This window comes from Myodes glareolus, chromosome 3 (genome assembly GCF_982192425.1).
Source record: "Myodes glareolus chromosome 3, mMyoGla1.1, whole genome shotgun sequence".
Classification (NCBI taxonomy): Eukaryota; Metazoa; Chordata; class Mammalia; order Rodentia; family Cricetidae; genus Myodes; species Myodes glareolus.
The window spans coordinates 9,796,327-9,821,180 of record NC_142028.1 but is presented as its reverse complement, the minus strand read 5'-3'; the positions used below and the strand labels follow the sequence as shown (position 1 = coordinate 9,821,180).

Sequence of the window (24,854 nt, the reverse complement as noted above, 5' to 3'; positions counted from 1 at the left end):
AAGAGTGATACTGGAGAGCCCGCAGGGGAAATGAAAAAGGAGGTCAGGGATGGAAGAAGGCTTTAGGGGTGAGTGTGAAACAGACCTTGCCTGAAAACAGCTACGGCCTCAAGAGATACTCAGACATGAGGAAGTGCTACCCAAGGATACCCTAGGGTGAATCTCTGAGATTCAGGAATTCCTCATTAACTACAAAGCGGTCATGCACGGTAGGGCAGGTAAAGAAGAGGAAAAAGCTGCCCTGGGAAGACAGGCGGCGTTGTGGGTAAAGAGATGCCCTCTAATCTGTCTGCTAAATATCAGTGAAAAGACAAGGAGGCAGGAGAGTGGGGCCAAGACTTCTGACAAGGGACCAGTCTGGTGGATACAAAGGCTGTCTGCAAGCATAGTCTCCCCAGGACTGTGGGAATCTATCACCCATCTGGTTGACTGTAGGTCTGATCGCTTCTAAAAATGAGCCAGGACACAGGCAAAGGACAGCAGTAGGTTTGAGCAGAATTTACTAGAGTTTACATGTGCATTCTGCAGCCCTGTTCTGCCCTCCAGAAGCAGGACACGTAGTGTCTGTGGTTACAGCGGGGAAAACAGCATCCCCGGACAACTAGATGTCCATCGAGGAGGAGCATGGCTGTATCTGAAATCACAGCAGCATGATTGGTATTTCAGTTGTGTTTTGCCTTCTGTGATGCAAATGCCATTGACATTTTATGCTATCATATTTTTCATCACTGAGACATCCTGGAAGGTGTTTTTTGGGCATTCATCTCATCAATACAGAATGCTTTGATAAAATTTTTCTATACAGCCTTAATGTCCTGAGCATGTTATCCCAGTGTTTGGGAGGAGGAGGCAGGATGAGCGCTGTGAATCCAAGGCCAAGCAGAGGTTTACAGTCTGAGTGTACATGAGCCCAGTCACTAAACATATAAAAACTAAAAATCTAATCTATACACTCCTGGGTATACAGTTGAAGGACTCTGAGGCAACATACCATAGAGTTAACTGCATATTCCTGCTTATTGCCATACTAGTCATTATAAGTTACAGAATCAGCCACCATGCCTGTGAATGAATGGATAAAGGAAATGCGGTATATATACACAACAGAGTTGTATTCCATAATAAATAACAAAATTGTATATAGCCATTCTGGTGACATTTTCTGTTGCTATAGTAAAACATTAACTAAAAACAACTTAAAAAACGAAGGGTTTAATTCAGTTTACAGGTTCGATACCATCATCAAGGGGAAACTGAGGAGGAACTCAAGTCTGAACTTGAAGGCAGGAACTGAAGCAGAGTCTATGGAGGAGTGCTGTTTTTGCTGGCATGGTCCCCAGGCTTACTCAGTCACCTTTCACATATACTCCAAAACCACCTGCCCAGGGGTGGTACCACCCACAGTGGGCTGGGCTCTACTCAATCAGTAACCAAGACAATGCCCCACAGGCTTGCCTGCAGGCCAATCTGATGGAGGCATTTCCTTAGTGAGAGTCCTTTCCCAGATGACTCTAACTTGTGTCAAGTTGGCAGAAAACTAAGCAGCACATTACTCATTGACCTGCTTGAATGCACACGTCACCTTGCTCTTATTTGCACTGGAGCCCCTTTGTCTCTCTTTCTGTCTCTGTCTCTGTCTCTGTCTCTCTCTCTCTTTCTACCTCTCTCTCTCTCTCTCTTTCTCTCTCTCTCTCTCTCTCACACACACACAGCCTCTGCCAGGGTCCTGCTTCTCCATTCCTTCTTTTCTCCTCTTTCTGTATGGAGTGTGCTGATTGATGTGTGAAGCATCTTATCTGCTACTTCTAAAAGATTCTCTGTGGAAATCTACTAGAGTGTAAGCATTTTGAGATCAAAGATCCTTTCCACCTTCATTCTTTGTCCATATCACAAACAAGGCTGACTGATCATAGACTGAGGGTTTAGATTCTTGGTTACACCCTTAGGTTATTGACTGTCAGCAAATTCTTATCAAAATTGAATTACAGCCTGCCAAAGTCATATTACAGATCTAGAAGAGCAAAATGCCACGAGATATTTGTCTTAGTTATCTTAATTTTAATGGTCATTTTGGTGCCATGAGGACGTATGGAGCTTATAGGACTTGGTACTTTCAATGCTTTCGTCACTTTCAACCTCATCTGTCTCCCTAGCCTGACTGATGGCCTTCCCCTTCCCTGGTCATCAAGAGCGAATGTGAAGTCAGCTCAGTTGTGCATCTTCCCAGCTCCATTAGGAAGGCTGCATCAAGATCACCCTGGTTTGCATTTCCCTGATCGCTAAGGAGGTTGAGCATGACCTTAAGTGTCTTCTGGCCATTCAAAGTTCATCTGTTGTGAATTCTCTGTTAAGTTCAGTACCCCATTTTTTAATTGGGTTAATTAGAGTTTTAGTGTCTAGTTTCTTGAGTTCTTTGTATATTTTGGAGATCAGACCTTTGTCTGATGAGGGGTTGGTGAAGATCTTCTCCCAGTCAGAAGGCAGCCTTTTTGTCCTACTGACAGTGTCCTTTGCTTTACAGAAGCTTCTCAGTTTCAGTAGATCCCATTTTTTCATTGTTTCTCTTATTGTCTGTGCTACTGGGGTCCTACTTAGGAAGAGGCCTCCTGTGCCTATATCTTGTAGACTACTTCCCACTTTCTCTTCTATCAGGTTCAAAGTGGACGGATTAATGTTGATGTCTTTAATCCATTTGGACTTGATTTTTGTGCATGGTGATAGATTTGGATCTACTTTCATTTTTTTACAGGTTGACATCCAGTTATGCCAGCACCATTTGTTAAAGATGCTTTCCTTCTTCCATTGTATACCTTTAGCTCCCTTGTCGAAAATTAGGTGTTCATAAGTTTGTGGGTTAATATCTGGGTCTTCTATTCGATTCCATAGGTCGACTTCTCTGTTCTTATGCCAATACCAAGCTGTTTTCAATACTGTAGCTCTATAATAGAGTTTGAAGTCAGGGATGACCACTTTGAGATACCATCTTACACTTGTCAGAATAGCTAAAGTCAAAAACACCAACGATAGCCTATGCTGGAGAGGATGTGGGGTGAGGGGAACACTCATCCATTGTTGGTGGGAATGCAAACTTGTGCAGCCACTGTGGAAATCAGTGTGGCGATTCCTCAGGAAACTGGGAGTCAACCTCCCTCAGGACCCAGCAATTCCACTCTTGGGAATATACCCTAGAGATTCCCTAACATACTACAAAAGCATTTGTTCTACTATGTTCATAGCAGCACTATTTGTAATAGCCAGAACCTGGAAACAGCCTAGGTGCCCCTCAATAGAAGAATGGTTAAAAAAGGTGTGGAACATATACACATTAGAGTTTTACTTAGCAGTAAAAAACAATGACATCTTGAATTTTGCATGCAAATGGAGGGAAATAGAAAACGCTTTACTGAGTGAGGTAAGCCAGACCCAAAAAGAGGAACACGGTATGTATTCACTCAAAAGTGGATTCTAACCATAATTAAAGGTCTTTGAGCCTATTATTCGTGATCCTAGAGAAACTAAATAAGAAGATGAACCTGATGAAGATTATTTAGCTATCCGCCAGGAGGTAGGAAATAGACAAGAGTCCCAGGTAACCTCGGGTGCATGGGGAGGGGTGGGAGGGTTGATGGAAGGGGAGAGGGTTAGAGAGAAGGGAGTAGGGGAGGAATGGGGAAAGCTTGGTGGCCTGGGGTGGGGGGGGGAGGGAGGAAGGATGAATATGGGATCAGGGAAGAATATATTTCAACTAAGGGAGTCATTTTAGGGTTTACAGGAGACTTGATTATATATGGGATCCCAGGTCCAAGGAGAGATCCCCCAGATTGTTCTCTGGACAGAGGAGAGGGTGCCTGTACCGGCCGTGGCCCATAACTATACTGATGTATATTTTGCTTATCACCATAGATCCTTCATCTGGCGAAGGACGGCGATACAGACGGAGACCCACATTGGAGCACCGGACTGAGCCCCCCAAGGTCCAAATGAGGAGCAGAAGGAGGAAGAACATGAAAAAGGAAATCAGGACTGCGAGGGATGCTATCACCCACTGATTCAAGGGAACGGATCTAATGAGAGTTTACCAAGGCCAGTTGGACTGGGACTGAACAAGGACGTGATCTAACCAGATTCTCGGAATTTGGCCGGATTCTCTGAATGTGGCTGGCCCGAAGTCTTTCTGAAAAGCCATTGACTATGATACTGGGACTTGTTTCCTCTGCATATACTGGATTTTGGGGATCCAGTCTGTTTGGATACTCACCTTCCTGGACCTGGAGGGAGGGGGGAAGAACTTGAACTTCCCACAGGGCAAGAAACCCTGACTGCCCTAAGGGACGAAGAGGGAGGAGGAGAGGGAGTGGGGGGAGTGGGAGGGTGTTGGGAAGAGGGGCGGAAATGGAAACTTTTATAATTTAATAAAATTTACTCTCAAAAAAAAAAAAAGATCACCCTGGTTTGTCCTTAAATAACTTCATCTACTTGAATAAGGAGAGTGAGTAAAGTGAACCATTAGAAATGTTAGTTTGAGAGAAAAAGTTACACAAAATCAAAAGCAATGCTCTTTATTTGTAACAAATGCATGCATACAGAAGATTTATGCAAATTGAACTTCTTGCTGAATTATCAATGCCACACAAATTGCCCCAACAGATTTGTCCCTGAATGTTTACATAGACTCATAATACACTAGGGCATAAAAATCAAAAAGTTCAGTTGAACTCAGCAAACCCACCTCCTGCTGTGAGTTCAGTATTAAGAGCTATAGATAGTACAGTTTTGATTTCCCAGCAAGCCTTTGGTAGGAGTTCACAACAGAAGTAAATTGTGCTGAGACCTGTGGGAAAACACTTAAGTTCACCGAGCCTTCCTTATGGTGCCCTCTAGTGAAAGGCACGGAGTAATACACCTTACAGAAAGCTGCAGAGACTGGATTAGTGTTGGGCATGGATTGAAAGAGAGCATAAAGACTATAATCATAAGCATGGACATTTTCAAAGGAAAGTTCAGTCTCTAAATTAAAAAAATTAGAAAAATTTATAATTTAATTGATATGACATTAAGAAAATCCAGGCATGCCCAGCCATGATCATCTGAAGGGGCTATCTATTCATTCTTCATGTCCACCAGTGTGCCATAGGATCTACTATTAGGTATTTCAAGCTTGGCAGCATGGTGTCTGTTTTTATTGTGATATGACTCAATCCTTCACTCCTTTTCCACATCAGCAAAGCTCATGGTGAATTTACAATAACAGCCCCCTTCTGAGCAGGAACTACCCCAGGCCTTACTGAACACACTAGAAATGGCTACAGAGTTCAGCTATTGGAGAATTTTATGGCTCCTTTTATTAATAATTCTCTACAGTCACCAAACACGATGATAATAGTATCTCATGAGTGGCACTTTTGACACGTTCTTGAAGTATGTGTTTCTCATGGAAAGAAAGACCTGCTTTTCACAGCTGTCGAATATTTACATGTTTTCTAGGTGTTGCATTACAGAGCTGGGAAATCGGCTTCATTTCTCATCTGAATTCGTATACTCCTTCAGGCATCTGCCCACATCGCTGTGTTTCATCTTCTCTGTGAACAGTTCGTCAAAGACACTCCTCTGCTTCGGAGTGAAGTAGTTTATCCAATCACCCACCACTCCTGGAAACACAAGAAATATATCAGTCAGGAAGTTCCCAGAGAAAATCTGTCAGCTCTGCAGTCACATGGGAGCTCTTGGTCTCTCCTGGTGAGATGATGGGGGATCATTTTTCACTTGTTTTTTTGGGTGTTTCTAGTGATGACTGTGGTGGTTGCATATTAATATCTATAGTTTATAATTACTTATTGAAAGAAAGATTTAAAATATATAAGTTGTAGGAGGTTGCTTATTCTTTTTCTGGCTGCCCAGACTCCTGAAATAATCACACAGAAATTATATTATTTGCAATACTGTTTGGCCAATAGCTTAAGCATACTGCTAGCTAGCTCTTACATCTAGAATTAACCCATTTCTATTATTTTATATTTTATCATGAGGGTCATGGCCTACTGGCAAGGTTCCAGCTAGCAGCTGGTGTCTTTCTCCTCTGGTGGCTCCATGGCATCTCTTTGACTCCTCCTACTCTCTCTACCTATCATTTCTGGCACTCTGTTAAGCCATTGACCAAAAGTAGCTTCTTTATTCACTAACAAATAAAAGCAACACATATACAGAAGGACTTCCCACACCATTTCCCCTTTTCTGTTTAAATAAAAAGGAAGGTTTTAACTTTAACATAGTAAAATTATTTATCACAAGACAGGTATCAAGCAAGAATTATAGTTACAATATTTATATCTAATTTATCTTTTATCATGACTAAGGAAAACTATAATTATAGCTATCTATTCTTCCACTCCATCAAAGACTCGAGAAGAATATATTACCTAAGTAAACAGGAAGTGCATTGTAAAAGACTTCCAAAACTCTTGAATTGACAGAGACATTTCGCTACCTGTGAATACCATTGGTTAATAAAGAAACTGTGTTAGGCCTGTACAAGACAGAAGTTAGGTAGGTGGGAAAAACTAAACTGAATGCTGAGAAAAAGAAGGGGGAGTCGGGAGAAGCCATGTAGGCATGCCAGAGACAAATGCTGGAACTTTACCTGGTAAACCACAGCCATGTGACGATACACAGATTAATAGAAATTGATTAAATTAAGATGTAAGAGTTAGCCAATAAGAAGCTAGAGCAGATGGGCCAATCAGTGATTTAATTAATACAGTTTCAGTGTGATATTCAGGTGGTCGGGAAACAAACAAGAAGCCTCTTACAACATATACAGATTTTTTTTGTTGTAGTAGCCAAGAACATTCCAGTTTACGTGGGACCAAAGCATAAGTGAGGTAGCAAGCACAGTGTGAGTTCAGCATTCACCTCCTTGGGTCTTACACAGAGGAGGCTGGGCTGGGAGGCACCTCAGAGATGGGTAGCTCACTTTAGTTTTAGAAACCCTTTCTATAAAATTAACAGTGAAGAACTGGACACACAAACACCAGTTTTCAATACAAAATGTTTGGTGTTAAGTGTACATAGTCTGCTAGCCTCTCCTAATTTGAAAAACCATGTTTCTTGAGCCCTCAGAACTGACTTTCTCACTTTCATTATGCTCCTGTGTCAGACTTGGAGCTCGGGTTCCATTCTTGGGGTCTCCTTGTCTTAGGGCCAAGGGCACACTAATTTATCTCTACGCTTATTCTCTGTGATCTTTTGTGCTGTGGGACAGTGGTCTATATTCTGTCAAACTGATTGGCCAGTAGCCAGGCAGGAAGTACAGGTGGGACAACCAGACAGGAAGTAGAGGTGGGTCAATGAGAACAGGAGTATTCTGGGAAAGAAGAAAGCTCTTTCTGCAGTTGTGACCCCAGCAAAGAACAAGCAAGATGTGACTGCCTTACTGAAAAAGGTACCAAGCCAGTGGCTAACACAGATAAGAATAATGGCTAATATAAGTTGTAAGAGTTAATAAGAAGCCTGAGCTAATGGGTCAATCAGTTTATAACTAATGTAGATCTCTGTGTGATTTCTTTGGGACTTAATGACTGTGGGAACTGGGCAGGACAGAAACCTCAACAACACTTTTGTTTCCAATTAGCTCATAAACCTTTTCAAGCAGGGGACTATAATGTATGCTTTGTGTATAATTGAGAGCTAGGCATCTTACATCATACATTAATTAAACACATGGCTGAATTGCATGCCGGACAATGTCACCAACAGAAAAGAAGTGCACTGTATTCTAGGAATGGCTTCCTTTTTCACAGTTTGTATATTTTACTGAAAAACACTGATATTATATGATTTGCTTTTTTAGACAGGGTTATATTATGTAGTTCAGGTTGTCTTGGGACACACATATTATATTGCCACACCAATTCCAATATCATCGGTGTGACATGACATATGTCATTATGCCAGACAGGAGCTATGTGTCCTATTGTCCTGGAGGTCAATGGCAGACAGCCCAGTATTGGCCGCCCTTGGGGCATAGACGGGTTTCTCGATTAGCTGACTATGCGGGATATGGGCTTTGCACAATCTCTTTTATAATAATGATATTCTATAAATCTACAAGACAAGGATTATCTATCCAGGAACAGCTCTGGTATAGGGAAGCACAGTATGGGAATGTATAAGACTACAGCAGAACCCTTGCCATACACTGGGGTGTATGATGAGCAAGGGAATAGATGGGTTAATGTTGATGGACAAAGACTGTTATATTATACTTTGAACTTCATGGATAGGCTTGCTAGATCCCAACCCCCATGGTGTCTGCTGCATTGGAAGGTATTAAAAAGTATATTTCAGCAGGTGCAGAGAGCTGATTAGGCATATTTGGTCACTAGATGAGATAAAGAAAGGGTTAGAAAGAGGAAAGGCCATGATAGTGATAATGAGACAGAAACTTTCTATTCTTAGATAAGATGAAACCACTTGTCTGAGGTTTACGTTCCCAAGGACAAGATTTCCTCTTCTAAGGATGTTTTATGTCTAACACCTGTCCCTGATAATATGCTTTTCTTATAATATCGCTGATGTGACTAAAAAAGGCTTTAATACTGTGCCCACTTTTGATACGTGACCTTCTGATTTGTTCTTTGTTTGAATACTATATAATGAAAACATGAATTCAGTAAAATCGCAGCAGATTCCAACCACTCTCTTGTGTGTTGTGTCTGTCTGTCATTCGACAAACTTGTGTCTTCCCGTGTACCAAGACCCTGCTTCTCCCATGGTCTGAGTGGCTCCCCTGAGCCAGTCCGTGACATTATATGGATTAGGCTGGCCTCAGATCTGCCTACCTCTGCCTCTAGAGTGCTGGATTAAAGATGCTCACACATTCATCATATGAGCCCAGCCCATATGAAACATTAATATACAGAGATTTTATTAAGATAGACAGCAATTATCTGAATGCAGAAAACTATGACCTGTGGACTGAAACCTGCTAACCATATTGTTTTAGGGTTGTTTTAAAGATTTATTCATTTTGTGTGTAAAGTGTTTTACATCAGTACATGTGTTCAGTAGGAGCTAGTCTTCGTGTTTATATCCAAAACATGGTGGTACTTAGGTGTTGTTAGTTACAGGTAGTGGTGGTAGGGTTTCTTCTGGAAATGTTTCCAGGGTCACGACTGTGGTAGGTTGGGGCTTGGGGGTGGACAGCCAGCACAGGAGTGTCTCATGTTTATGGGGTGAGATTTGAGAACAGTGATTGCTTTGTTAACAGGATTCTCAAAGGGTGATGTAATACAAACATCCTTATGAGGGCTCAGAGCGCCCTCCTTTCTGGCTCTTGTATTGATGCAGCCTCTCTCTTTCTTCTCTTTGCGCTTTTTGCCTCCTCTGAGCTCTCTCTATTCTCTCATCTCCTCTCCAGAATCCCCTCTGACCTTTTCCAGACCTGCCTCTCTCTAAGTACCACACTGTCTTTCTGCCCTACATTCTCACAGCTCATGCAGGCCAGCCTTTAGGTCTCGTCCTTTTCTCTGGACCACCCTTCCCATCTTCACCACTGTGGAAACTGCCTAGAGCTCATGAGCAACGGACAGGTTCCCATGTATGGCTCTGGTTTTCTGTCTAATTCTGGCCCGTGTCTTTTCTTGGCTCCCCTTGGGCTGCTTCATGCCCTTGGGTATTAAGGCGCCCTGAGAGCCACCTTCGGTCCCTTGTGGCTACCCACTCTTTTTTCCCTCCCAGATGACTCTGCCAATGGCTCCCTGACTGACTTCGTGATTAAACCACACAAGCAGGACTCCTGTCACTGTCCTGGGGTGGCCCATGTTTCCCACCTAAACAGCTCATCAGCGTCTTGCTCAGTTCCTCGGCCTCCATTCCACACTCTTCTAATTGCATTTACAGCCTTCTCTACCACTTTATGCCACACTGACCTGCTTGTGTGGTTCCTTCTTCAACCAGAAAACAAGAGGTTAGGGAAAGGTAAGAAGAGGGAAGAGGGGGTAGGGTATGGAGGGAGAGGAGAGGCAGAGAGGGGGAGAGGAGGAGTGGGGAAGAGAGGCACAGCTTCTTTCGAGGTTTAAGCTCTCTGACACGAGTACCTTCTTATCTCCCACACTCTGCTTCTTGCATACTTCTCTGCAGCAAGCTGCACCTTTATCTTCTAGTGTGGACTCTGACCCCCCTCTGCCATTGGCTCCCCCAGACAGCATTCCTCTCCCACCATTTTCATAACCATTTCTCAAACTTTCAGTCCCGGATCTACAAGAGAAGTATGATCCTGCCCCCACACCCCCTCCCCAAAGTCAGTGTGGAATATCCCTTTATACTCTGTAAAGTTGTAGCACTGTGATCCATATAACAAAGAGCTGAAGGGCCAATAGCAAGGCAGAAAGAGGTTAGGCAGGATTTCTAGGGACAGAGAGGAAGAAAGGCAGAGCCCTCAGCCAGATGCAGAGGAAGCAGGATGTGGAAAAGTAACTGAACCACGTAAAAGAACGTCAGATAATAGATAGGGGTTAATTTAAGTTATAAGGACTAGTTAGGAACAAGCCTAAGATATAGGCCGAGGTTTCATAGTTAAGGAGAAGTCTCTGCGTGGTTATTTGTGAGCTGGTTTGTGGGGACAGACAAAGACTCTCCACACAATCCTACTCACTGTGGCTCAGGCTGTTAGCAGTGTGCCTTTATGTCTGGAATATGAACTTTTGGGGAAGTGATGCTGTGTTTTATTCAATAGTTATGTATTAGTTCCAGAATTAATAGCTTATTAATATTTACTGAGTTGAATGTTTTGCTCCTTTCTAAGCCTTGGTTCTGTGGCTGTGCATAAAAGTGGCTGAATTACAATAGAAAATTTGCACAGTTAAGATAATATCTGTTTTACAATGAATTGGCAAGTATTTCCTGTGGGGGATTATATTCGACTGCGTGAAAGGAGGCGAAGAAACATTTGTTCTCTGGTAGGAATCGTGCATGCATCTGTGCATACTAATGCTTTTCCTTTATAATTTTTAGAACATTTCTCCTACATCTGGATAAAAATTCACACACTTTAACACAGTTATAGGGACTGTAGAGCCTGCTCAGAGGTTGAGAGCATTGGCTACTCTCACAGAGGACCTGAGTTCAGTTTCCAGTACCCACAACCATCTAACTCCACTTTTAGGGGACCCAATGCCCCCTTCTGGCATCCTTGGGTACTGCACCTGTACTGTACAGACATACATGCAGACAGAACACTCTTACATATACATTTTTGGAAAAAAAAGATTCCACATCCAAATATTCACTACTTGCTTCTAACTTGGACTTGGACTTGGAGAATCACTGGGGGAGATAAATTCCTTTTCTTATGTCTCTGTGCACAGAAGCAATATGAGGTCCATTGTGAAGACATGGCCAGCACAAAAGCTCAACGAGAACTTTAAACACAATCACTGTCGTCCAGTACACAGAGGAGACTGGTTCCCGGGTGCTGTGGAGTAAGCCTCCCGTACACTGGGAAAATGTGTCGCTGTCATTGTTAATAAAATGCGGACTGGCTGATAGCTAGGCAGGATTTCAGGGCAGAGAGAATCCTGGGAAGCAGGGTGAACTCAGAGGAACCACAAGTCAGACACAAAGGAAGCAAGAGATGAGCGTGCTGTACTGAGAAAACCACCGTGTGGCAGAGGATAGATAAAAACATGGGTTGATTTTAAAGACTTTCACTAGAACAAGCCTGAGCTATCGGCTGAACATTTACAATTAATAAAATAGTTTCTGAGAGGTTATTTAGGAGCCAGGCACTGGGACATGGAGAAACTTCACCTACTCCAGAATTCTCTGTCACCAACATTCTGGGATGCACATTGCTTGTATAAAATAGCATCTAACCTCTGCATATATAAAACCTGCATATAGACTATGAAATCTTCCTCTTATGGTTTATCATCTCTACATCACTTATTACAATCTCAATGTCGGGTACATAGCAGTTCCTTGTTTTGGGAACACTGAAAACAAAATGAGTCTGCACATACTCAAGTATTTCCAGTCTTCATGGCTGACTGCCAGACGAGGAAAGAGCGTGTAGAAACCCAAAGCCAAGTGCGCTCCCCAATGGAGCCTCAGATGGAGTCCTCTCCTCCTCACTTACCTTTCCTGAACACCAGGTTCCTGTCGGACGTGAGGGCGCAGATGGTGTGATTGGGGTCACAGTTTTCTTTCACTGCGTTATTCTTCATCTCGCTGAATGAGGTGTTCCGGGCAATCTTACTAATATCGCTGTCATTTACATCGATGTCAAGGAAAGCAGTTATTTTATTTAGACTCTTAACAAAATCCTGAGCAACAGGAAAATTAAAGAAAGTAAATTTGCCTCTTATCTACATACCAAATGCATTCCTTAAGCAAAATTTATCCATGGTTCATTTGTGGCAGGATTCCCCTATGCCACCCTGGCTGCCTTGGAGCTCACTCTGTAGACAAGGCTGACTTCACACTCACAGAGACCCTCCTGCTTCTGCCTCCTGAGTGCTGGGATTAAAGGAACGTGCTACCACCCTCATTTCTCATCCCCTGACTTGGAACTTAGTTTGGTTTTAGCCTAGGCTGATGTGAAAGACTTACTTTCTTCATTTCTTCATAGAATAGGAAGAGGACGTTTTTATCATTTTTGTGTTTCTCCCAGCTCAACACATGATCAAACCAGGAGCCATACACAACTGAAAGAGAAGTACACAGTGGTTACTGTTTACAGTGATGGCCCCGCCCACCTCTGGCTCCGCCCACCTCTGCCCCCTTCCCAGTCAGCACAGTGGTCAGCGAGAGACCTCGCTCACTAGCCTGGCGTGAGATTGCCCGGAAAGGCTCATTTCACTGTTATTTCAGCCAGGTGCGTGGTCAGGAGATGCTCTTGGCCACATCTTTGCACAATACTCTGATTATCTTATTTCCTTATTTCTAGTAAACATTTTTATCACGATGAAAAGTAGCAACAAATGCAAAACATGTCTTTCTCAATATTTATATTCTGACCTTTATAAGGTTCTCTAAGGATACATTCGGCATCAATTTCTCTCTTGAAAGTGGCATTCAATATCCAGGCTTTTATCACAATCATTTTAGTCTCACTGTGTAGCCAGGGGTAGTTCTGAGACTCACAGTAATCCTCCTGCCTCAGCCTCTCAAGTACTGATATTAGAACCATGAGCTATCATGCCCAGTTTGAAAACTTATTTTTAAAGTCTCTTACAATAGTTATAGTATCTATTGTCTAAAAATTTTAAACAATTAAAAATATAATAAATTTAAAAAATACTCTGTCCACTTATCTCAGTTCAAGACTAAACAATTCAGCCTTAGGAAGTTATATGTAATTGCCATTATGTATTTTGTTGTGAAATGATACCCTTGAAAAATTCTCCAGGCTCAAAAGTAAAATATCCTTCACTGTGATCTTTTCAGCAGTGATGGTCAGAAGGGAAAGCTTGCTCTTGTCTCAGGACATCAGCTCATTGGAACCACGATCCATGAAGCAGAGGAAGTTCAAATGTGTCATTACCCATTGTCCAGGTGTCATTATCCCCCCAGTCTCCAACTCTGGCTCAACCCCAGTGTCACAGCTGCAGTATAATTAACTCATAAACTAACTACAGTGTTTGATGGTTTCAGATTTTGAGGAAACAAAACGCAAATAAATATTCCTGTACATATAGGTATTTCTCTTTATTCATTCATTCTCGCAGTAATGAGTTTCATAGTGGCATTCATGGACAGTATTATTATGTGTGATCACACACACACACACACACACACAATCTAGATTCCACATGTGAGAGGAAACAGTGGCATTCATGGACAGTATTATTATGTGTGATCACACACACACACACACACACATCTAGATTCCACATGTGAGAGGAAACCCATGTGTTTGACCTTCTGAGTCTGACATATTTTGTTGTGTATATTTTAAACCAGGAAATTCTGGGACTGCTATGACGTCATTATGGAGTAGGCCTTCTCCTCCGGGCATCCCCAGGTAGACAGACAGTAAACTCCTCAAAGAGTTGCCCTGCTTTTCCTTAGCAGTGCTTCAGGCAGTTTTGGAGTCTTGTCCAATATCTTATCTCAGAATTGCCCAATGTCCACAGCAGCAGTAAAGAATTGATGTTTCTAAGAATGGCCACCCTTTCCCGAGACGCAAATCCCTGTAGAAGGAAGACTGGTTTTTCTCTCCTCCGGCCTCAAAGGATGAAGGGTGATCTCACACCAGCAGGGTCTCCGCATAAGGTCAATCTCCACCTTCTACCTCCTACCAGTAGGTACTAGGCCTAGGCCCCCATAGGATGTCACTGCCCACAACTGTGGATGCGGCGAGAGGCCTTGGGACTGCCAGAGAAGCCTGTGTCCTGCATGCAGGGATCGCAGCCCACTCAGTCCTGACCACTGGTTGAATGTAATCAACCTCACCCTTTAAGGCTATTTCAGAAAGAAATGAACTGTGGCGAGCCACAAACTGCACTTAAGAAGAAATTTCAGAGCTGTACTGATTGTAACTTCAAAGGCAGCTGTTCTGTTGGTCAGAATCGAAATTCTATTCCATGTTTCTCCAAACGGACGAAGGCAGCTGGAGAAGAGGGATGCGCTGTGCGTGCTTCCCGGCTAGCGGGCTAGCGCACTGTGAGAGTCCATTACTACTGTGCGCAGAACAGCCCTTAAGCTGCTTAGACGCTTCAAGTGACAAATGGAGCTAAGTTTAAAATCACAGGCCTCATTTTCCAAGTTGTTAATAGAGCTTCGCTGTGAAGAAAACTGAACTTCTAAAGTAAAGATAAATCCTCTTCTGAGGGAACTACTTTTCTGCCCACGCATCGTGTGTTGCAGACTCACCAGGCCCTCTCTCCCCACTCCTGGCTTTGCCTTACACCCAAATTGCCCTCCTCCCCAGAATGCCCATGGGCAGAGCTAGCCCAATCCGTGTGTCTGAGAAGTAAGTCAGAAACTTTGCTTGGTAGAAACTTCCAGAACTCCCCCCTCTTCCTATAAAATGCAGGTTTCTTTGAGACATTATGTCCTTTGGATATTGCACACTTTCTTCCTGATCATAGTCTTCAATCAACCTGGTCTCTCAGTCGATGTCACTGAGGACACGCCTGTCACAACCATCTCTGTCACCCCTGTCTTGCCAGCGGCTGTAATGGCTTTACTGGACAGATCCTACAGTTCTCTACCAGCCCTTTCTGTCTTTGATGTCTTCTCCTCGTTAGCTCACTCAAACGTCTCCTTAGCAATGGTAACCTGCTACCTTAATGCTTATTTTAATAGACTAAAGAAGTAGAAAAAGACACTCAGCATTAGAGCAAAACACTTCATCTTCTCCCATCTCCCCGGTTGCTGCTAGAGGACGTTATACAACTCTGAGGTTAGACTCTGGATATGTGTGCTTCTATCCTATGGCTCCAAGGCTTCCTACCTACCTACATGCATTACCTTAATGCTCTATTCTCTGCATCAGATGTTTCTGCCTTTTTCCTGACAAATATTATAATGCAAGTCTTAGGTTCTTGTTTCTAGAAATTGCTCTGAAAATACAGCTATTTGGTGCGGGAGAATTGTCTGTATTCTGTCAATCATGTTTTAAATAAACGCTGATTGGCCAAGCAGGAGGTATAGGCGGGAAAACCAGGCAGGAAGTGGAAATGATGCAAGGAGAGCAGGAGAATTCTGGGGAGGAGGAAGTTGATTCCTCCCATTCCTGCCCAGATCATCAAAGAAGCAACATGCGAGCTGACAGCTGGCAAAGGTACCAAGCCATATGGCTAACATAGATCAGAATAATGGGTTAATATAAGCTATAAGAGTTAACAAGAAGCCTAAGCTAATGGGTCAATCAGTTTATAATCTTATGGAGTCCTGTGTGCGATTTTCTTTGGAGCTTGCCGGTTGTGGGGTACTGGGCAGGACAGATACTCTAACAAGCTGGCCCCCTCACTACAGCTATTGTATTATAAAGCAAAACTTTCTGCAGCGAAAGACCTGGAAATACAGTAAGACAAGGCTTGAGAGGGAGCTAGAAGTGCCAATGTGTTCAACATTAAGGTATCAGTTTCCTTGAGCTATTAATGTGACCTGATAGCGCCAGAGCAAAACTTAGAGCTATTGTTTAACTTGAAAGCTCCTACCCAGAAATTAAAAGGTAAATGAGGTGATTACATAAGCATCTGGCTACATCACTCTACTCTATTGTCTTTATGGAAGTAGGAGCTGAGAAGATCAACCCAGGATATCACAGAAACATCCTTAAGAAAGAGCCTCCCTGGATGCACATCTGCCTCTTGTGAAACCACACCAAAGTCTCCCGTGTCTAGTAGAAGACCCGAGTGATCTTCTACAGTGGAATGTGGTCCTCTCTTAGCTGAACCTGCGGGGCCCTGGAAGGTGGGAAGGTGTGCCATCTGTTAGTCTTGCTCTGTGTGTGAAGGTTAGATCTCTGAGTACTGTGGGGCCTTGTCCCAAACCACACAGAATGAAGCACAGACCAGAACAGATGCCACGCCTTCCACCTTGGTGGTCATCTAGTCTTTCCAAGCATGTGACACCTTCACAGTCCCTCAAACACCCCCTGAAGGTCACAGGGGTAGCACACCCATACACACACTTTGTTTTTGAGATGGTGTCATGTAGCCTATGTTGTTCTTGAACTTGCTGTGTAGCCCGGGATCATCTCAGACTCCTAATCCCCTGCATCATCCTCCCAAGTGCTGGGATTCTATGTGCATCCTCTGTCTTACAAATAAGAACAGTGAAGTCATTGCTCACATCCAAAGTAATTTTTTAAAGCTTTGGTTTAAAAAAGGATTTGTTCAGGACAGAGTGCCCAGATGTAGGATGTTTATATATAAGAGCCCATTACAACTAAAGATCTATTCATTCACCCAAGAAGGTGTAGGAGAAATGCCTGGAATATTTTTTCCAACCATCCCCTGCCCTCCTCCCAGATAATCCGCTATGCTGATACGGTGGTGACAGGGCACACATTTCCCCAGCGCCAGTTAGCCTTGCTTCATTCTGGCCCAACCTGGCACTTTTTATGACTGTGTTCACAGAAAACTAACATGTAGAGGAGGAGCAGCGTCACACGGCTACTGCCCGGCCTTCCCTATACCTCATCTGGGCATGTTCCCATTCTGCGTGCAGAGTCTTAGTGAGGACATGAGCAGGTTGGAGCACAGGAAGCATAGGTGAGAAGGAGCTACAATGTGCAAAATAGGAACAAAAAAATAGCGTTTGCTGTCTTGAGAAAAAGCAGACTCGGGGGTCTGTTCTGAAAAAATAATGTGTGTTTAAACTCTATTTATTCCAAAGATGGACTTGAGGCAGAGAGAGGCATGCTAACCATCTTTAAATATTTAGAAGATGGTCACGTGGAAGAAGAATTCATGATCAGGTGGTTTTTTAGACTGGACACCTTGTGGCACCATGGTAAGCAGAAAGATTTTGTAATAAACATCAAATCGTGCCTCTACTCCTCGTTTGTTATATATCTGTACATGAGTTATTTAGCCTCCCAAGTCTGTTACTCCTTGGAGTTATAAAGTGAGGATAGCCACATCTACCACATGAGGTTCTGGTGAGGGTGAAATACGATAATATCTACCTAGTACTTAGCTAAGCATGTCCGTCACACGAGAAGCACACAGTAGGCGGTAAGGATGAAACAGTGCGTGGCTGTGTGGGGTCCGTGAGCCTGAGGTCCAGTGTTAGGATGCCCAAGTCTTCACTGTCCTGGAGGTTGTGGGAGCGACACAAAGACAAAGCGTCTGCTGGAGTCACGTAAAGTACCTGCCAGTCTTGAGGCATCAGGATTCTGCTAAATGTGCGGCATTTGTCAAGGGGGAAACTATGTCTGAAGGACGAGCTGATGGCATGAGTCCAGCCTAGTCCTCTGTGCCTCCTGCAGGATTCCTTGCAGCTAATCACTGAACTACCTGCCCGCAAAGCTGTGAAATGAAAGCCCTTCTGTGTCCACTTCTGCTGGCAGGATGTGCACGGGGTAGGGTTCATTGGCTTCATACAAGCACCTGAAGGAGTGCAGGAGGGATGGGGAGTGGGGGAGGAAAGAGTTGGAAGAGATGGGGGAGATTAGGAGACTGCATTTGACCTAACCACATTAATTACAGGTATGAAAGTCTCAAACACTACATCTTTTAAACTTCAAAAAAGTGATATGTAAATAAATTACCTAGGTTAAGTAACCCAGGATGGGATGGGGGTGGGGAATTAGCAGAAAGTTGGATATTCTTTGCAACTTATTCTTCAAGTAAAAGTTATTTATTAAATGTGTAACTGAGAAAGACTTGCAGTAACCCACCCCTCAAAGAGATTGAGTCCTCCAGGCCTTCATCATTTTAAGCTCATGTCTCCTCACTTCTTAACTATCTTGGCAAACTGTCTTTATTTAGATTTTTTAAGGTTTCCCCCCCCCCACCGTTGAGTCAGGGGGAAGGAATGAGCTAAACGGTGGTGCAGGTGCAATGTGCCCTGAGCGGCTTTGTCAGTGTTTCCGGGAGCAATTCCGTCCCGATACCTTCCATGAAATCAGTCTGCTCATGAGGTGCTCGCGGCTTTCCTTGGGAGAATCTGTGTGTGCATATGTACTTTCTCGGTTCACAGCGTCTTCCGGGTTCCCTAGCTGCCCTGTGCTCGGCACATCATTACTTCCGAAAAATCAGTGGTGCATGAAAACAAAGTTCTTAAAAACTTAGTCTCTCTTTTGAAGATATTATAACTCACCCACAAATAAGCTTCTCCCCAGAGGCTGTAGAAAAGATTGCGAAAGAATGAGAATTTCTTTAGAAGGAACAAGGATCTCCTCGTCAGCGCATGGGTAGAAGCTGGCAGTCAGATCGAGCAAAGGTTTGGAGCATGCTTTCATTTTGAGTGAGAAAGTTCAAAACATTTAATGATTCTTTAAAAGATGATTGTCATGGTTGGGAGATGGTTCAGTAGATACAAACACTTGCAGCACAAATAACAGGATCTGGTTCCAACCCCAGCATCCAGGTTATAAGACAGCTGAGCATGTCCAAGTGCAACTCTGTACTGTCAGCCTGGCCAGGGTGGAGACCGGAGGACATCTTTGGTTCCCTATCGGCCAGCCCATCTCCAAGTTCTTTGAAAGACCCTGCCTCCAGAAGTCAAGGTGGGGAAGTAGAGAGCCTTCTAATACTCCTAATTCACTTAAAATTCTCCTGAGAACCCTGCACACCAATGTGCGTGCAATGCATACACTCTCTCTCACGCACACGTACATTCACACATACACAGATGCATGAACACACACAAGTAAATAGATACAATTTAAAAATAAAACAATGATGGTTGTTAGATTTACCGTCTCCTTTGAGGAAAAGCTCTAAAAACGCAGCCCAAGTTTCAGGGGATGGAAGGTTGGGGTTGTCTTTGTAGTAGTGGAACAGGGACACGGCTGTATCCTTCGGATTCCTGATGATGTACACAATCTGTTGGAACACGCAAATCCCTTATTCCAGGATGACAGTAACCACAACACACAGTATCTCCCAAGAGAAAGCTGTGGCTAAAACTTACCTGTGCAAACTCTACCTTTTATTTAATAGCTGCCGTTGATGACTCAATGCTCCTAGGTTTCTGTCACTGGGAATTCAGTGTGAATAGTAAGAGTCATCACTGACGAAAGCCAATGTACAGTTTTGGATTCCAGAGGTCCTAGAAATGACCTGGCTTCTGTGTTTTTAACCAGCTCCCAGCAGACATGGTGCCCACAGCCTGTGGACAGCTTTCTAAATCAATTGTCTAAGTGTAGTCCTGTTTTTCAGGGTCAGGGATGGGAAAATCCCTATTTATTGTCAGGCAGAATTATTTTTTGCTTGTCTATATGTTAGAAAACACTTGCATGCACTGTTATTTTATAGGAAAAACTATAGTTTAGACCTTCCCTTTTTGACAATTAAATTCCTTGCCCAGTAGAACATCTGAGATTCCCCTCCCAATGTCTAGGAATACTGTAACTATTATTCAGCCCAGAAACATGTATTCAGTGTGTGCTGAATGCCAGGCAATACACAATGATCCGGTTCCAAGGAATGCAACAGTGAGCAAGATGGAAGTGATTGGCGCCCTCTCTCAGTGTATAGTCAGCTGAGGGAATAGACAATGACATGTGTTCTTGACAATGGAACAGGTTCTAAGACAAGATTACAAAAGGAACAGGTGAGAAGCCCCCAGAAATCAATAGAAGCTGGATAATGGAGCATCTCTGATCATAGCCAACATTGCAGTAGTTAAGGAAGAGATGTTCTTGTGTTTTTAATTGACAATTGGGGCAGTCACAATTTGCCTAGATAAGACAGAATTTGCTGAGTCATTTTTAATACACTGCTATCTTCCAGTAGCGTGTTCATAGTCCACATACTGTGTGGGGCACATGAATAGTGAGTGCCTGGCTCCTCATTAATTGAGAGATGTGTAAAGGTCAGTGTGTACAGGAGTAGAGAACCACCTTTACCCGGCCCTGCCCAAGATCCTCTCTAGCTTACGTAACACAAAGCAACCTCACAGGCCTTGACCGTCTCTCACTGTGCCAGGCTTCCAGAAACCCAAGGACTGGCAAACTCACTTCTAAAAGACAAAATGCAATAAAGTAGCAAAGGTTTAAGCCTCCACTGATCAGTTAGAAGTAGTTGTTTGGACAGAGAAGCAAGCCTCTGGAGAAGCCCCGCTGTTATAATGTCTGTGATATCTACTCAGGAAAAGAATGAAACCCATTGTTGTAGATGTTGGAGTCAACCGAGAAACCTGAAGAATTACTGAAGAAAGTTAGGAACTATAAAGGAAAGACAATGAGATACTCTAGGAGAGGCAAGGAAAGGGCTATTAACTAAAGCATCATGAGGGGCTAGAGAGTTGGCTTAGTGGTCCTTTCTGTTCTTCCAGATGAGCTGAGTTCGGTTCCCAGAACCCACATCGGGCAGCTCACAAACACCCGTCATCCACATCCAGAGGAATTCAATGCCATAGGTGTCCATGGACACCTCTACTCATATATGCATGCTCCCCCCTCTCTCTCACATACACACAAATAAAAAAATCACGATTAAGCATCATAAAATGAGTTACAAAATATAAATTTCATGCCAGGGATTTTCCTAACAAAAAGGGAAGAAGGAAAAACAGGTTAAGAAGAAAATAATACAACTGTAACTCCCTGGTGGCCTCTTCTGCCCTTCTACCACACACCCCAGCTACACATGTGGTGCAGAGACACACATGCAAGCAAAACACCTATGCACATAAAGTATTTTTATCTGAAAAGAGAAACTAAGTGAAAGTGAAAAGTTTTAAGGACATTTAGAGAGAAGAGTCAGCCCTGCACAGGAAAGGGAAGCTTGATCCACTCTCAGGCCTTCAGAATCAATCTACAAGCCCATCCATGGAAGACCAATAGTCTACATCCCATCCATGGAGACCAATAGCCTACAAGTTCATCCATGGAGGGCAAATAGCTTACATCCATCCATGGAGGGCCAATAACCTAAATCCCATCCATGAAGGACCAATATTCAATTATATGCAGCATTGCATCATGTGCTGATAGGAACAAGATATTCAACTTGCATTTCAATGGATAGCCAGAGAGGGGAGTATTTGCTGAGTCACTAATTTTATCCTTACTTCTGGAGATCAGAAGGGAGTTACAATGGCCTTGGTTTTCCCTTAGGGCCATTAAGGAAGGACTGTGCCTTAAGGCTGAACCTTCAGTGTGGAGATTAAGAAGCACTTATCTGAACTTCAGGTTCTTTACTCTCAAGTGGCCTGTGACCTACATGTGCCATGTGCAGGGGACAAACACAAAACCTCCTGGCTTAAATATGCCATTAGTTACTGTAGTTAGCACTTCCCTCCGTCCTTCCAAGGCTGCACGCCGCGAGCAGCACTCACCTTGCACTGCTTCTGTTTAACAGTTCCAGGTATCATCTCGTAGCTCAGATGTGTCGGGATGACTCTTCTCTTCGGGACCATCTCCAGCTCTTCCAACTTAGAGACGTCTCCCCACTCGATAGGAGACGTGAGGGTCATTCCAACATTGGGAATGTTCTCGATGATTTTTGCTACCCAGTGGGTTCCTGCACACACACAGAAGAGGAAAGGCAGCTTTAATTAATTAAATGTCGCCGCTGAGGAAACGGATGGAGACGGTTGTAATATGGTGAGCAAGTTAAGCAAGGCAAGCGTGGTTCTAATCAGCTCATCAGGATGCCCCCGAAACCGGATGAGATGCTAACTTGCTTTAAGTAGAATCAATCCTGTTACAAGAGTGAAAATGTTTGCATGGGGTGCTTGCTGACTCCCTGGCAAAAGATAAGTTGTTATTACTCATTTCTAGACCCCTCAAAGCACCAAGTGACACACATGTTCTCTAGTGTGATTCCATGTTCCACGAGCCCTTGAGCCTTCTCATACAGGCTGTGTTCTCCCTTCCCCCACCACACACACAAGCAGTTGTCTCCCTTTTCTGTCTCCCCACGGCACCCAGCCGCTTCGTCTGATAGAATAAAAAGCAGAATACAGTGCCATGGTGTGTGTGTTCACCTCCCCATCTACCCCTTGAAGATAGACACAGACCTCCGTGTGTGCATAGGACAGCATTTGTGCAGACCAAGCATTTGGATCGTAAATGTTTGTTACTCTCGGAGAGCTAAACGTTTGCTAGCCTAGAATCTGGGAAACACACAGGCGTTCTCTTGGGTTTGTTTTTGTTTGTTTTTGAAGGGATGGTGATGATGGTGATGACATTTTAAATTGTACTTGTTATTATTGTATTTGCATATGATGTGGGGGGGGGATGTCACAGAATGCACATGAAGGTCAGAGGACAACTTGGAGAGTTGGTTCTGTCTTCCACTTTGTCCCTGGATGAAATTCAGATTACCAGGTTTGCACAACAAGGGTTTCACCCATGGAGCAATCCTAATAGATCTATGTTTTTGTTTTTGATGCAGGGGGTTGAGCTCAGTGCTTCCTTCATGCTCCATAAGTGCTCTTCCACGGGACTCCCCACACCCACATGCCCAGCCAGGAATAGAACTCTACACTTCGGGAAAGGTAATGATGGCTATGTTTCAATTTTGCAGCAGGAAAATGAAAGCTTACAGGGGGTGTGGGGGGTATTTGCTAATTTGAAGACTACATCCCTATGGAGATTAAATCGGACTAGTGCTAGTGTCTTTTACCTCATTGTGACTTCAGTGAGGTATAATAGGTACACCCTTATGGCTGAGTAAATATTTAGAGTCTAGCGCTCTGATTTGCTTTATGTTAAATGTACTTTAGAAAGTAGAAAGTTTTTTTTATTATTTTGTTTTGTTTTATTTTAAGCTCTTCTCATTTTACAAGTGTGAGTGTCTTACCTGCAGGTATATGTGTGAGTCTTGTGAGTGCCTGGTGTCTGCAGAGGTCAGAAGAGGGTATCAGAAACCCCAGAGTTAAGAGGTGTGTGTGTGTGTGTGTGTGTGTGTTTCTAAAAACCTCTCACCCATGTGTACTTTGCTGCTTCCCACAATGAGGACCTCCTGGTTTAATTGGTGACTACAGTGCACACCCGACTCAAAGGAAGCTTGCCTGCCGCGGTTGAACTGGTTCCTGGGTAGCTGCCATCTCCATGTGATCACTATTACGAAAATAACAGCAGGCAATTGGACATTACATAGCAAAACAAAATTAGCATAGAACCAATTCCAGTGGTGGAGAAACTGGCTAATGCTGGTGTGTATACAACTGTTCAGGAACTGGTTCTGAAGTAAACGTTTTAGCCAGGAAAGGACGGCTCTTAGGGCAGATGCAAACATTACAGACCTGTTAGCATGGACTGAACAGAGGCTGTTTACTCACCACAGAGCCTGGAGCAAGGCACGGTGGGAATTTGTGCGCGCTGCTTTTCTTATTGCATATGATTTATCAGCACTTCCGTATCTTCACAAAGTGAATAAAAAGGAAAGCTGTACAGAGCTTTAATTATTTCACCTGAATCTTTTTAAAGTTCAAAAAAAATTAAATCCCGAAAGGTCATGTTCCCATTCTCAAATAAAATTTCCGATAAATAGTTATTTTGAAAATGATTGTTCTGTTTGGTATTGTTACATTTCAGCATCTTACAGTACACTTAAGAAAAAAACTCACCAGATTTTGGGTAGGAAACCAGAAATATGTCATCTTCTCTCGCATCAAAAGTGTCCAAGGAATCGAGGAGTCCTTCCGAAGACATGGCAGAGAAGAGGATGCCCTTGTACTTGTGAAGGAGGCCCGACTGACTCTGGGATGACATCGTCCACCTGATCTACTCAAGGCTGAGTCCCTACACAAGCCGCAGACAGCCCTGGACCTCGGCCACAACCCCAGCAAGTGGCAGAGCAATCTCCGTATCTCTGAGTTGACATTCCATGTGTCTATATATACCTTCTGCAATTCTTCACAAGAATAATTTTTAAACCATAACTGAGCCAAAGTCTATTATAAAAATGGTGTTATCTGTATTTTTCTGATAACACAGGTTACAAAACGTTTTCTTCCACTCAGTTCAGGTTCGCGTGCACAGAATACTACTAGGCAACCAAGAGCAATCAGTGTCAAGATAATACTGCTAACAAAATCCTTTGGTCTAAATAGTTAAAGTCGTTTAGTCACTACAATGAATTACACCACTGAGGGAATGCTTAGAAAAATTAGATTCTTATTTATGAACGCAGTAGCGCAAGTGGCCAGTAGCAACAGTTTGAGGGGAAGGGGACAGAGATGTGGGAAACAAGAGTGTTTCCAGGACTTGGCAGATACACTTT

At 43.4% G+C, this 24,854-nt stretch overlaps 1 protein-coding gene across 1 annotated transcript; it reads right to left on the bottom strand.

Moving 5' to 3' along the window:
• Positions 1-4,543: 4,543 nt before the first annotated feature.
• Positions 4,544-24,452, bottom strand: LOC125399204 (sulfotransferase 1B1-like). Its single transcript, XM_048432596.3, has 6 exons — positions 24,199-24,452; positions 21,961-22,145; positions 19,376-19,502; positions 12,607-12,701; positions 12,134-12,320; positions 4,544-5,648 (listed from the first exon to the last, which is right to left on the bottom strand). The coding sequence occupies exons 1-6, from the start codon at positions 24,341-24,343 to the stop codon at positions 5,515-5,517; spliced, it is 873 nt and encodes a 290-aa protein (XP_048288553.3). The 5' UTR covers positions 24,344-24,452; the 3' UTR covers positions 4,544-5,514.
• Between the last annotated feature and the right edge of the window lie 402 nt (positions 24,453-24,854).

Bases quoted from the DNA above. Each gene is read 5' to 3' on its own strand.
- LOC125399204 (XM_048432596.3), bottom strand. From the start codon at position 24,343: ATGTCATCCCAGAGTCAGTCGGGCCTCCTTCACAAGTACAAGGGCATC. The intron at 22,146-24,198 runs GTGAGTTTTTTT...GTGTGTGTGCAG, and splicing joins GGTTTCCTACCCAAAATCTG to GAACCCACTGGGTAGCAAAA. The intron at 12,321-12,606 runs GTAAGTCTTTCA...CCTGTTGCTCAG, and splicing joins TCTATGAAGAAATGAAGAAA to GATTTTGTTAAGAGTCTAAA.